Source organism: Heliangelus exortis, chromosome 14, assembly GCF_036169615.1.
Source record: "Heliangelus exortis chromosome 14, bHelExo1.hap1, whole genome shotgun sequence".
Taxonomy (NCBI): domain Eukaryota; kingdom Metazoa; phylum Chordata; class Aves; order Apodiformes; family Trochilidae; genus Heliangelus; species Heliangelus exortis.
The window spans coordinates 199,062-213,043 of record NC_092435.1 but is presented as its reverse complement, the minus strand read 5'-3'; the positions used below and the strand labels follow the sequence as shown (position 1 = coordinate 213,043).

General features: G+C 44.1%; 1 protein-coding gene across 1 annotated transcript in view; it reads right to left on the bottom strand.

Annotated features, from left to right (window-relative positions):
* Positions 1–291: 291 nt before the first annotated feature.
* MSN (moesin) overlaps positions 292–13,982 on the bottom strand; it is a 35,524-nt gene continuing 21,833 nt past the window's right edge. Inside the window, exons 3-13 of the mRNA XM_071758058.1 lie at positions 10,120–10,215; positions 9,309–9,583; positions 8,764–8,847; positions 8,335–8,481; positions 7,785–7,881; positions 7,156–7,319; positions 6,632–6,762; positions 5,796–5,956; positions 5,188–5,280; positions 4,548–4,781; positions 292–3,495 (exon numbers count right to left, since the gene is read on the bottom strand). Of these exons, the coding sequence (XP_071614159.1) occupies positions 3,331–3,495; positions 4,548–4,781; positions 5,188–5,280; positions 5,796–5,956; positions 6,632–6,762; positions 7,156–7,319; positions 7,785–7,881; positions 8,335–8,481; positions 8,764–8,847; positions 9,309–9,583; positions 10,120–10,215 (1,647 nt within the window). The 3' untranslated portion in view covers positions 292–3,330. The remainder of the gene's footprint in view (positions 3,496–4,547; positions 4,782–5,187; positions 5,281–5,795; positions 5,957–6,631; positions 6,763–7,155; positions 7,320–7,784; positions 7,882–8,334; positions 8,482–8,763; positions 8,848–9,308; positions 9,584–10,119; positions 10,216–13,982) is intronic.

The window sequence follows — 13,982 nt, the reverse complement described above, 5'->3', positions numbered from 1 at the left end:
CAGCTCTACTTCCTCCTCATTTTGCACATTCAACACGGTACAAACTTGTTCTGAGTTTCTCCACAAAAACATGTGAATTCCAGTGCCAGCTCCAGTCAGACAGCTGGGAGGGCTGAAGAGGAGGAAAGGGATGCTATTCAAGCAGCTGCTTTCCAGGATGCAAGCAAGATCTCCTTATGTGCAAGAGTGCTACAGGGCTTACCTCTCAGGAGTTGAGGCAGATCAGTTTAGCTTGGAGAGACAGCACAAGTCTCAAAGCAAGCCTTAAGTAACCAGGCAGACACCATCAGCTGAATTTCTCTGAACTTTATTGGCACTTTAGGAAGGACAAGGTATGGATTTTAACAACTCCTCCAAACAGGAAAAAAAAAAAAGCCTTAATCCAGGTTTTCTCTGCAGATAAGTACATGGACCCATGAATTTCTCCACAATCTTATGGAAATGATGTTCTATTATAATCCAGTAAAAAGACTGGTCAAAAACCTCAACATAATTTACAGCAACGAAAAATAAAACAAGAAAAAAACAAGCCAGGCAAACATTTTATAAAGTACTTCCCTCCCCAGAGGAGTAGTTATCCAATTGAACTGGAACATGGAGAGGAAGAACAACAATTCACTATATCCTAACAAATAAAAAACATGTCTACAAATCTCACTGTAATACTGAAAGCTTCTTACATTAGTTTTCTTGCAAAATATCATTTCTTTACAATACAGTATACATTTCCAAGGGAAGGAGGACCATAAACACATCCACCATCCCATGACTAATATTTTCTAATTGTGCATAGCTAGAAGTATTGAAATCAAATATCATTAGATACCACTGGAATATAATACTGGTTAAGAAGAAGGCAGGGCTGAAACAACTACAAAGAGCTGGGTAGACTCACTGGCACAAGCCGTTCCATTCCTATATTGGACCATTTGGAATTAGAACGATAAAAAAACCCCTAGAAACAGAAGTCATGCCAGCATCACAATACATGAGTTCAGCAGTGTTGTGTGACCCATCAACGCAGAAAAGGCTTACGTGGTTTATTAGTTGAACAGATATTCCAGGCACCATACATCAGCTTGTTAGGAAATTGTTGAAGTGTAATAAGGGCTGTTCTCCCCCAAAATGCATCACTAGTTGCCACAGTCAGAGCAGAAGTGCTGAGAACCAGCTTTAAAGCACCAAAACAGAAGTGTAAAGGCTGTCTGTTGCCTCAGTAACGAGGCTCATGTGGAGCCAGTGCCAAGAACCCTTCAATACAGAAATATGCAAATCAGTCCTGACCAATTTAATTGTAATCTTTCATTTGTGACTTTCGAAAAGACTGAGGTGTGTGGGTTTGGCCAACAAAGAGCTCACCATGTTGTGTCCCCCAGAAGCATGCTGTGTCCAGGGGAGAAAAGGGGACCCACATGACTTATCTGTATGTTCAGAAGCAGCACACTAAGCTATGCTCCTAACAGAGGTTGGATGGTACTTGTGTGGATCTCCACACAGACTCATTGCTTAAAAAAAAAAAAAAAAAAATTAAAAAATACAGCACTGGTAAGGTTGTTTCCAGCAACCCAAGGAATTCTTGGGGAAATACTGCAAGTTGTTAACACTATCACACACATTGATTTTTGGCACAGTCCCCCTTTACCTATTTCATCAAGCAGGGAGATGAAAATGCTCTAGTATTCAGATGGTTTCCTTCTACCACCATTAACATGATACCATTCAAAGGGGGAATCCACAAAACTGAGCAAGTCACAAGGTTTAGGATCACACTAAGCAAGAAAATAAGTCACAGGCTAGCCTGATGACTTCCTGTAGGGACAGGCTAATCCAAGGAGGGCAAAGCAGAGGACTCCATTGCAGGCGGAATCCATTTTTAAAAGGCTATTTGAATTAGCTTTTGATGCTAATGTTTCCTTCTCTGAAAGATCAAGGCAAAATCCCATTCAACCCTGAGCACATATGGCTGTTTCCTCCCAAGAAATAGCAAGAAGGAGCCTGGGTAGCTACAGCATGGGTAGCTTGGAAGCCAGGAGGCGATGGTTATTACAACAACTGGTACAAACCGCCCTCAGGACCAGCCTCATAACTGCAACTGCCCCATTTGTAAGAGACAGAGCTCTGTGTTCTTTAAGCTACAAAGGGGCAAAGCATCCTTCTGGGGGAGGAAAAGCAGATGAGCCAGGGATCTGGCAGAATGCTACTGAGGATTAAGGCAGCAACTGGACAAATCTCTAATGATCCTCTCCCCTTAAAGGCTGGTTGAAGCAAGGAAGACAGATGAAGTCTTGTACATGACCCAGATACAAGAGCAGTTTTTGGTCCCCAGATGCTGACCACTTTTTAATGATTGCATCTAGTATAAAGACATCTGAGCTACAGTAGATCTGTACAGTCATAAGGCACCAATGACCATGTGCTAAAAAGGCCTCTTATAGAAAAACCTGAAATCATATTCATAGAACTAGAAATATACTGGTTCAGGAAGGGAAGGTACAGCTCCAGGAATTTTTAGTCTTTCAACATTTCTACTTTCCCCTCTAGGTTTCCATTGGAAAAACCAAAAAAGGAAGGCAGTGTTCTTTAGCTATCTCTGCATCACTGCTTACATTCAAGTCAGACCACTGACAGCAAACAAAACCAGAGACAAAACTGAAAAGAGGGGAATTTGAGGCTCCAAACCACTCTGCATCAGTAGGAAGATTCCCAAGGCCTCTGCATGATTAGGAAATTCAGTTTTATCATTAAACAACAAAAGGTTAAACCAGCAGGAACGCCACAGAATCTTGTTTGGTTTGCTTATGTTTGAAGGAAAAAAGCTTTGGTCTTTTAGAAATAAAAGCCCATATTCTACCTCCAACCCTTGCTCTAAGCTCCAGCCTCCGTTTCTCAACTACCTGATTCAGAAATTCAGATTCCGGCTACTAAGCTTAATACTGAAGCTTGTACAAATTAGTAGGAAGGCACAGTGTCAAACTGTTAGCACTTTACATAATTCAGTAGAAGTATCTGCTAGCATCCCCACCCAATAGGAGAGGACAGCAACACAGCCACTTCAGTAAGCAACACAAAACTAAACACAGTGAGACTTTACCCAAAGCCAAGCAATTTCAGATTTGCCCCAATTCATACTTGCTTTCCCAAGCCACCCCAGGAAAACGTAAGTACTATTCTTTCTTCTGTTGCTTAACTCCGGCATTTGCCCAAAATTTGATAAATAAGACCATGGTCACTCTTCTGTAGTGGTTCCAGCGTAGCACGATTATGAGTGAATTGATGGGAGAGGATGGGAAAGAGGGGAGAAGAGAGTGCAGGGTAGCAGGTGCAGGGAGTTTACATGGACTCAAACTCATCAATGCGCTGTTTGGTGTTGCCCTGCCGGATCTGACGGAGGGTCTTGTACTTGTCTCGGCCTAGACGCATGTTCTCAGCATGGATCATGTCGTTGGCGGTCTTCTTGGTTTCATCCCGAGCATTTGCCAGCTCTGAGGAAAGAGCCTTCAGAGAAGGTGAAACAGATGGCAATGGGTTAGCACATCAGACTCAGAGCTGGACAAGGATCAGCTCCTTGCTGGGCCTCCTAAAGATTCAATCTTTATGGCAACAAGAAACAGGTAAGCCTGAACATTTACTGTTCTGGGGAACCTGCTCTAGCTGACCCTGAGAGAGCAAGGAGGTGGGACTAGATGATCTCCCAAGTCCCTTCCAACCTGAACAATTTTGTGATTCTGTGGAAGTTATTAGTATTTTTCCCCCAACACCTGAAGGCAGAAAACAGACAGTCTGTCACCCTATTCACCTTTGTCTAGCAGAGTAAGAAAGACTGTCCATGATGGGCTTTTAGAAGTACAGTCACATGGATGGAGGGATCCCTAAAGACAACAGGAGTATCTCACAGAATTTGAGCAATTACTAAGCTCCTGCCACAAAAAAGAAACAAAACACAAAAAAACAACCAACAAAACAAACTTGCTGCAGAAGATAAAGTGCACATATCACTCTGCCTGTGCATAACCACCACAGCATGATGCAGAACAAGCAAAGCCTGCTGCCAGCTAGGCAGTGGAACAAAATCCTTGGAAAGAGCCAACACCAAAAACTGAAGTTTCTTATGAGAAGGTGGTGCAGCACTGTGCCATCTCTGCCAGTCCCTAATGGGCTGTTCTCAGGGTTTTCTAATGCAACCCAGTCAGACAAGACAGTTAAAGCTGTTTGACAGAAATGGGACCAAGCTCTCCGATTTACTGAAGCCAGGACTATGAACAGCTGTCAGATGGCTGGCAAGACTTAGATAAGACTGCTATGACTGACAGATGCTGTTTTTTTGCAGCCTTTGAAAATATTTCACCTCTCCCAGTGAAATGGAAGTCAAGTGCCATGAGACAAGACCCGAGTCTCTACTCAGCAGATAAGCAGCTGTCAAAATCAGGCTCCTCCCTTTCCCCCTCCCCTTTTTTTAAATATGAAGTAATACCTCCCAGCTGCAATTAGTTGCAAGAAGAACAGAAGTAGCACCCAGACACACACTCTCTCTGCTGTCAACTTCTTACCTTCAAGTGTTTCTGGACCCGTTCATTCTTCTCAGCTTCAGTGGTGCGCTCCTCCTCGCTGCGGTCCTTGATGGTGGCCTCTGACCGCAGCTCGGCACTGGCTTCAGCTGCGTTCTCATCCTGCTCATCATCATGCTCGTTCTCAGAGTGCATGGGCTCGGTGACATGAGGGGTGCTCATAGCAGTCTTTAACTCCTCTTTGGTCTTTTCTAGGTCCTCCTGCACCATCTGTGCCTGCAGAAGAGCACACCATAGTCAGATACTCCAAACAATCCCAGGCGCAAGAGACTTCTCACTCATTACAGGACACCTTGCACCTCTTGCACACTGAAGGGGTATGTTCCAAAGCTACTCAGCCACAAGCATTTACAAAACATTCTTCAAATCTCTGAAGTGTTAGCCAGCAGAATGTTTAAATTCATGGAAAAAGGGCAATAGGCCTACTTAGTAAAGATACTTCTACCTGGAGTTAGCATACAGCACTCATCCCATCAAGAAAAGCAAAACTAGGCATTTACAACAGCCTCAAGCTGGCAGACACTCAGTCTAGTATGGTATCTAGTGCATTATTTTAGGTCACAACACAGAATGCAAAGAAACTCCACAAGGTGTATTGCCACTGGCTCCGATTCTGCTTTACCTTCTGTTGCCACTCCTGGGCCTCACTCTCTTTCTTCTGCCTGGCCATCTCCAGCTGTGTGATCCTAGCTGTGAGTTCTGCCATCTCAGCAGCCTGCAAAAGAAAGGCTTTTGAGCAGAGACAAAACCAAAGTGCTTCTTAAATAAAGCATTTAGTCCAAATCCTGAATAAAAACAGTATCTCTAACATCTTTCAGTAAGGAGAAAGCCTTCCTATAAACTTCAGCCCCACCAATTTCTTCATGACACAAGTAAAAAGGAAGTCAGAAAAGGTTTTAGGTTCCCTTGTGGGTTTGTTTTGTTTTGGTTTTCTTCTCCTACAAACAGATCTACAGGACACAATTCTTTGAATCCAAACTAGCAAAAACAATTAGTAAGCTCTACTCTGTGTTCCCAGCATCACAAAAAAGAAATACAAACAAACAAAAAAAAAAAACAATGACAAAAAGCACAGCAATCCAGATCTACTGTACGCTTGCTTTTAGGTACGAGTTCATCTGCAAACGTGGAACCAAACTATGTTTCTTCACTGTATTTGGAGCCTGGTTTGCTTCAAGATATCTACCCTGTCACTATGTTCCCTACCTGATTTCCAGCTCACCCACTTACCAGCTGTTCCTGGGTCTTCTGTTGATCATGAGATGCTTTCAATAGGGCTTCCTTTGCCTCTTCTGCTTCTCTACGTTCTTTAGCCAGTTTCTCTGCTTCCTCCTGAGCTCGTTTTCTCTCCTGTTCCAGCTCCATAGCTCTGCGGGTCTGTTCTTCCAGTTCTGGAAGAATAGGGGAGCATATTTGAAGAGATATGAAGTAAAGAATGGCAGAAGAGGAAAGTGCCCTTACACCTAAATTCTGGATGAGAGTTTTCCTTCAGAGGAACAGGTAAAGGAGAGATGCCAACAACTGCCCCCTTTCCTCTTTTTCATACTGTATCTGGAGCTGGAAGACTAAGAGTCAGGCCTGTTCCAAACCAACAGATTACTTGCCCGATTGACTTATGGGGAAGTACCCATCCCAAAATTACATCCTTTAATGCAGAGAGGTATACAGCACCTGGCTTGGGCAACACCACACTATGAAACTGGCCAAGCAGTTAGATAGTAATCATACCAGTGCACTGGCTGGTGTGGCACCTGCTACAATTTTTGACTCCTTCTTCTACAGATGTGCTGGGATAAAGCTTTCAGCCAGCACAGGAGCAATTGCAAGGTACTTTTGCTGCCAGAGAGGCATCTTGGCTAGTACCCACATCTTTAATTCAGGTCCTGTTTCAGGAACTGCATATGGAGGGTTTACATTCAGCTTCAAAAGGCAAAACCAGGCCCCTAACACCAGTTGGCATGAAATCCTGGGGAATCAAACAGCTCACAGATGCCCACAGCTTCACTGCTTGTACCCTTCTCACTCAGACTGTACAGCTAAGGAAATACTGAAATACTTCATATCACCTTGCTGAGCTTTCTTGGTTTGCTCCTCAATTTGCTTGAGTCTCTCCATCAGCTCCTCCTTTTCACGCTCTATCTTCTCCTTCTCCTTTTCTGCCAACTCCCTCTTCTTCTTCTCATTCTCCAACAGCGCTCTGATGAGGGGGAAGTCATAATGCAATTTCAAGTTAACAGCTACTCAAACTCTTCCCAGTGAAACCATGAGCATACAAGATGTGCACTACAGCACCCAACTGATGAATTTTACTCCAGATGTGCCCCTTTATCTCAATGGCAAGTTCAAAATAGCAACATTATAAAGGAAATCTCCCTATATCAAGATCTGCATTAGTCCAATCAAAGGGACAGACAGAACATTAACTACAGAAAAGTTGTGCTGGGTCATATTTGTGATGAGTGCCATTTCTATCATCCCATTAGATCTAGTGAAGGTCAAGCATATAAAGGTGTTGCCACCAATTCATCCAACACACGATGCTGCTGTGCAGGGATCAACCAAAGCCCAGGTTATTCAGAACCCTACCAACCTCTCCATCTGTTTCTGATGCTTCTCTTCCCGAGCCTGTGCTTTCATCTGCTGCACCTCAATGGTATCTGGTTTACGCCTGCGCATGTAGAGCTCGTGGTTCCCCATGCAAAGTGCCAGGATTCGTTTGTTAATCCGCAACCGAGGGGCATAGAATACAAAGTCCTTGGGAGAAGAAGAAAGCATCATTAGACATGTTCCTTCAGCATAAAAAGCACCCTGCATATGCGACCTGTTCCAAGATGCCAAACCTTTCTAGAATTGTTAGCCAGCTTTTCTTAATGGCATCTAAACCATCAGCAGGAGTTAGACACCTTACTCTGAGGAATGAATTTCAGCCTACAAACACACACAGGGCTGACAAGCCCAACCTGCTGTTACAGTGTGTGGGGTTTCATGGCACAGTACAGGGTGCACACAGCAGATCAGCCTCTCTGCTACATTACAAACACCACCAGGGGCTGGCTCTCCAGACACACCCAGACTGTGACTTCTCCCACTTAGTTATTTAATGCAACAGCCTGGCCATCCACATCAACTGCAATGTTCTGATTATGCCAGAAATGGTGTTAAGCGTTAAGGATCATGCAGCTAAGAAGCCATGAGTTTAAACTGAATGTTGCTTCTTACTGGTGCTTTCTTGTCAATAGGCTTGATAACGAATTTCTTGTCATTGAATGAGATATTTCTGATCTCACTCCAAGGGAATCCAATTTTTGGCGTTAGCCTGCAGAAATGGAAAACAAAGAAATAAGAGACCCAAGTAATTCCAGATTCTTGCCTTAAAATGTAAAGCTCAACATTCTACTAAATCTGCCCACATGTTTAAGTACTCTTACACTGACTGGAATCAGCAAACAAAATTAGCCATGCAAATGAAACAAACAGAAGAAGCAGTTTTTCAGTCACGCTTTTCTTTTTTTAAGAGAAACGGAACTAGAGAATCTATGTGTGGCAGGAAGACTAGGGATACAAGTAAAACTAGCTTGAAAAGACTTGCTAGTTTCAGTTTTTGGTCCAAAGTAGCACCTCTTATGGATTGCTGGATTGCTCTGGCAGTGTTAAAAAAAAAAAAAAAAAAAAAAAGAAAAAAAAAAAAAGAAAAACCCAGCCAAGAATTATATAGAAATTTTAGTATAGTTAAAGACTTTTCCAGAAAATATTAATTTAGGTTTATTACCTGTCATTCTGCTCATAAATGTTGAGTCCAAGAGCATCTACACCTAGCCACAGTTCAGAGCCCTTCTTGTTCTTAATGCTGAAGTAGTTCACACCATACATTTCCAGATCCTGTGCGATTTTCAGGTACTCCAAGACTGCATCTTCTCTGCAGCATGAACAAAAAAAAAAGCAGATATTCCTTTTTGAGTCTATAAGCCATTAGAGCAAGAAGGTGCTGCCTTCATACGTGGGCAGAGCAGCAAGAAGCTGGCAAAGGCTACAAGCATCACCCAAGTCGAGAGATACAAGTGCTGCAAATTCAGAATAACCTGAAGAACTCTAACTCATCCTGAGTAGCAGGCTACAGATTTTTGTATGCAGGCACATATTACACTCTAGCAAGTATCTCATTACTTGAAATACAGCAGTTTCACGCTGCATCAGTTACCTAATCATTCCTCGATGTTCCTCATGCCACACTTGGATCCTCTCCTCCCATTGGTCCTTGTTAAGCTTGTGCTGCTCCAGAACTCTAGAAAGCATATACAGGATGTTTGAAACTAGCCACCACATTTATGCACAGTCACATCACTCTTGAACAATATTTCATGAAGTACTCAAGTAGGGCATCACAATGCCCCTACAAAAATGTTCCAGGTAATATCATTTAATTATAAGGCTAGTTAGAGACACTGTGGTCAGTATTCAGACTGCTGACAAATGGCAAGTTATATTCAGTTATGTTTTGCCTTGTAGCATTTATTTCTTTTTTCTGCTTTGTTTTGGAGCTTCTCTCACTACTTCTGATTAAGAGTTTCTTCAGTAGCAATAGCATGTTTAAGATTAAAGCTCTTAATTAAACAAACACATCACGATCCTCAGAGATACACCCAGCTACATCTTATTCTAAACACTCCAATCAAGACACCTTCCCCCCAAAAATTCCAGACCCTTTGAGGCAAAGAAGGCCTAAGACTACCCAGGTCCACTTACCTCTGTGGGAGAAGTTTGTCACTAGCAAGGTAGCCAGTCTTGTGCACCTCTTTGTTGAAGTCTCCATATTTTGACTGGACTGCGTAAGAAGCCAGAAGGACAGCTGTTTCTGGGGGGCAATAAATGTCATCATTCAAAATTGCTTCCTTCACTTGGAGGAAGAAAAGGCGCTGGGTGATGTCCTGGATCAGCTCTTCTGCCACATCCTCTGGGTAGAACTTGGCACGGAATTTGAAAAGCAGGGGACTTTCTTTGCGTACATCCTGTGCTGTTACCTGCAACAGAGTTACCAGATTTTATAGCCTACATACCAAGCAAGGGGAGCAGGATCATGAACAGGAAGATGCATTACAAAAAAAAAATCCTCTCCTTTCCGGTGCAGAAGTGAGTGAGCAGAAAAGCAGTAATTTTCAGTTCCTTACTGCTAAATACCTCATCACCTCTCCCCACAGGACTTATGACAACCCACTACTTATGATCAGTGCTAGGTTAAGTTACTTTCCAGGCTTCACTCCAACCAAGGTGCTCACACAAGCACCACCTCAGCATCTTACTGGAAAGATAGATTCTGATAACAGATCTTCCTGGACAACAAACAGAACTGGGTGCAGGAGGACCAGGTTTGACACCATGACTCCTTGGGGAGGGGTGTGCAGACTGAACAGAAGGCAAGGCAAACTGTTTATCTTGCAGTACTTCAGGTGTGTGGAGGGGCAAGAACAGATCCCTGACAGAAGTACAGTGAGTGAATTTGCCCCTGCCCTCCATGAGAAAGGAACCCAGAATAAATGAAAGCTTGGAGCAAGCATACCTTTTTGTTCAGTTTCAGCCATGTTGAGAAGCCTTTGGTGTCCTGATACTGAAGTCCAAAAAACCACACCTCTCTCAGACCAATTGTCTTGACGACCTAGAAGAAAGATGATGACCAAGAGCCCCAGCCAGCCAGACTGATATCACTGGTGGCAGAGACTGTGTCAGAGGCAAGTTCAGGTGTACATGAAGATGACCAGTGCCTTAGCCTTCTGCCTCCCCTGCACAACACACATGCAAAGATGACAGGGCATCTGAGTGGTCTTAAGTGGGAGATGTATTGTAGTCATCCCTCTCCCTCATATCTTTAAGGCCTGTTGCTATTTATAAACAACAGCTGGGACACCTTTCTTCAGCTACATATAAGCCTACATGTATAGCCACAATGCAACAGGTCTGACAGGTGTCATAGCTGCCAGGAGTCAACAATGTAGCTCCACTTTCAGGTACACCCTCACTTATCATGCAAATGCACTCCTGAGCAACCCTGCTGGCTTGTCCCCTACTCAGCTGTGCTAGTATTTGTGTTCTACTCCACCAAAAGATATGCACAGGCTTTTCATGCAGCTCTTCAATGAGTGGCACCGTACAGTGGGTAAATCGATATGCTGCCCCTTGTGCCAGGACAAAAAACACCACAGAAATTAACTACATTGCTAAATAAAGTTCTCTCCTTAGTGTTTTCCCCAGCCCATGAGGGGTGTTATGTAAATAAGCCTTAATAAGGCTTTACAGACATTCTGTAACAAGAGATAAGAGCCTCATGGTGGGGCAAGACTACTGCAGGATAATGCTACTGTTGGTAAAAAGGAAGGGGAAGTTTCTTGGTAAAGCCTGCTCACTAGCACCAGGGCACACCACAGGGTGCAGGAATTCTGGAAACTGAAGTTCCCTCCATCTCTCTCATCACCCTCAGGAGTTGTTCTGACCTGCAAACAAGACACTTGATTGTCACCTCCATTACTGGATAAGGAGGTGGAAGGGAAGAGACCCTAATCTTAAGGTGGATGTGTCCACACACACCCCACCCTCGGGCTTGCTTGAAGCTTCCCTGCTTCAGCAGATGATGAGTCTTACTCACCATGGGAATACCAGCTGCCTGGTCATGGTGTCCCCCAGCCAGGTAAACAGGGGTAATCTGGTACTGTCTCGTCCCATGTTTTACAATTTCTCTCTCAATGCTTAATTCCTTTTAAATTACCTCCTTGCTGATCCTAAGGATGCAGCCTATTCCCTTCTGATGTCCTCTCTAGCTTTGGCAAGACACAACACCAAGACAAAGGTGTAGGCGGCAGGTGCCGGGACCTGCCGAGTGATGAGCTCGGTCGGTGCTCGGCACCTGCCGCCTACACAAAGGTTTCTCCCATGCACACTACTTATTAGATTCTTTAGGGCTTGGATCAGACAATTTATTCTGGCCTTATAAAAGTAGCATTAGGATCCTTGTTCCTCTCAGGCCCAAGACCCAAAGGCAGCTCTCAGCAGAAGCATGCTGTTATTTGCGCACACAGAGACAAAACCTAAAAGAGGTAGTGTAGCCTGTGCACAGCACCCAATTGGAGTCCATAAAATTACTCAGCCCACACTTGGCATGAATATAAACTGGAGAATTGGCTAAAGCCTGCAGTGAACACTGGGGAAGAGAGGGCAGATTTGTGCACGCCACCTGGTAGGATGCACACAGCTAAGGAGACTTCCGGAGAAGCACCGAAGTTTGCTGCACACATTGAAATCCTGTAGGTGCAGGGAGAAGAAGAAAGGCTGCCCCAGAGCCCAGGGAGAGCTCTGTTCTGACCAGCATTAACATCTTAAATAGGGTGGGAGGTCCCTCTCCGTGTCCGCATGCCTCTCTTCCATTTGTCAGCAGCTTATGCCTGGGAATTAAACAAACTGGGCTGCCAGGGAGGAACTGAAAGGCACCACACTGAGGCCCTGCACAAAAGGACTTTTATTCCACAGCAGAAGCCTGCACAGCAATCGCAGTAACAACAGACTGGACAGAGGAAAGGGGGAGACAGTACACAGCATCACCTCCCCAGACTGCTACTGAACCCAACTGAAATGCAGCACAGTTCCTGCCACAGGAACTTCACGAGCTGCACGACCACGCATGCCAAGGCTTGTTGGCCAGAGCATAGATCTGGCCCATTTTTCAGCCTCCAACATGCAACTGCAGCCTCTGACAAACCATGTGGGAGGAAACAGCCCTCTGCCCCTCTTCCCACCTCAGCTTTAGCAGCTTATTTAGTACCACCTAGCAAAGGAAAAGTATAAAGAAGGAATTGCTTCCTACAGCTTCAAGGATTCTGGGTGGCAGTTAGCCACCCAGCTATGTCTGGGGAGCTAGCTCAGCATCCAGAGCCCTGATGAACTGTGAGATGGTTCCAAAAACAGTTACTGGCAATGGGTAAGGATGGAGAAGGGCTGACAAGCAAGACAGAGAATACAGAGTAGTGTTTAACACAGACCATGGTACCCAAATTTAACACAGACCCAAATACCCAAATTTCACACTCCTGGCTGGAGAGCGACATCTTTCCTTCACACCAGGGAGAACGTTAAGTCTGCCCCTGGGTAGTTTTCAAAGCTTGGTCGACAACCAGCAACAGATTACAACAGCCTAAAGATACAGCTGTCCCACAGTAAGTGACATTGCTGGTGACCCTCACCTCACCTTCTGGGGACAGCCTAAGCACACAGTGGTAGATTTATTTTTTATTTTTTTTTTAACATCTGTTGAGAGAAGAAACACGAAGTAATCTCCAGGTAATCTTTCCTTTCACTTCTTCTTACTCCACTTTTTCCAGGTCTGCATGACTCCTTCTCTCCTCCACCTGCACACTCGCCCATCACTCAAATACAAATTTTAGCATAAAAATTGAAGACTTCCCTCATTCTCAGCCCAGGAAATACACAACCACACTGGCAAACAAGTGCAGATCCTCCATAAAAGGACCATCTACATGGGCAAGACCAAAGCATGCAAGCAGAGAAAAAGACATTCCACTCAGACCAAGTTCCAGTGCTGAAGGCAAAAGCATCCTAGGCTATAGTGCAGCACAACTCTGTCTTGAATTTCACCTAGTTAAAAGCAAAAAAGTATGCCTCTCTCCCTTTCTGTGACAGACAACTCAAGTACTTCTGAGAGGAAGTACACACCTGCAGTTTCACACGCCATAGTCAAAACCATCTTAGAACATGTTCTTCCAGGTACTCTCATCTAACTTCCAGGACGGGGTCCATCTACAGCCAGAAGTATTCAACTGCTCCCTTTTAATTTGTCAGACTCTTCCAGGATATGAATATAGTTCTTTGAAAATGAAAGTTAGAAATAAACTGCCAAAGTGATAAATGACAGGATCTTTGAGGTTTTAAGCTTAGTAGAGTTTGCCACTGACCTCCTTATTAACAAGCAGTCCCTTTTTAGTTGGACTACTGCTTTTTTAAAAGCCAGCAAGTTTCCACATGCTCCCATGAAATCTGAAACCCATATCCATACCAGTGAACAAGTCCTCATTTTGCACAAACAAGGCTTCTTTGGGGTTTGTGGGAGGAACCAACTACTGTCCCGAGACTTGTGGCCTTCTACCACAGAATTGCTATGGTGAGTTTTTGGGTCAGTGCTTTCATGTACCTGATCAAGTGCTCAAAAACAGTTAAACTGTACTTTAAAAACTACTTAAACTGTACTAGATAGGACATTGTCAAGGCTTAAAGGGTTGACAGTCTCTCTCCTCAGAAAACTGAATTTGCAGACCAGGAGAGACCAGCCATGGTTATTCCAAACACAGCTCAACTCAGCTGGAGTTGCTCAAAAGTCAAGAGGGATTTGGTCAGCCTGTAAGCTCTAGAAACCACAAAAGA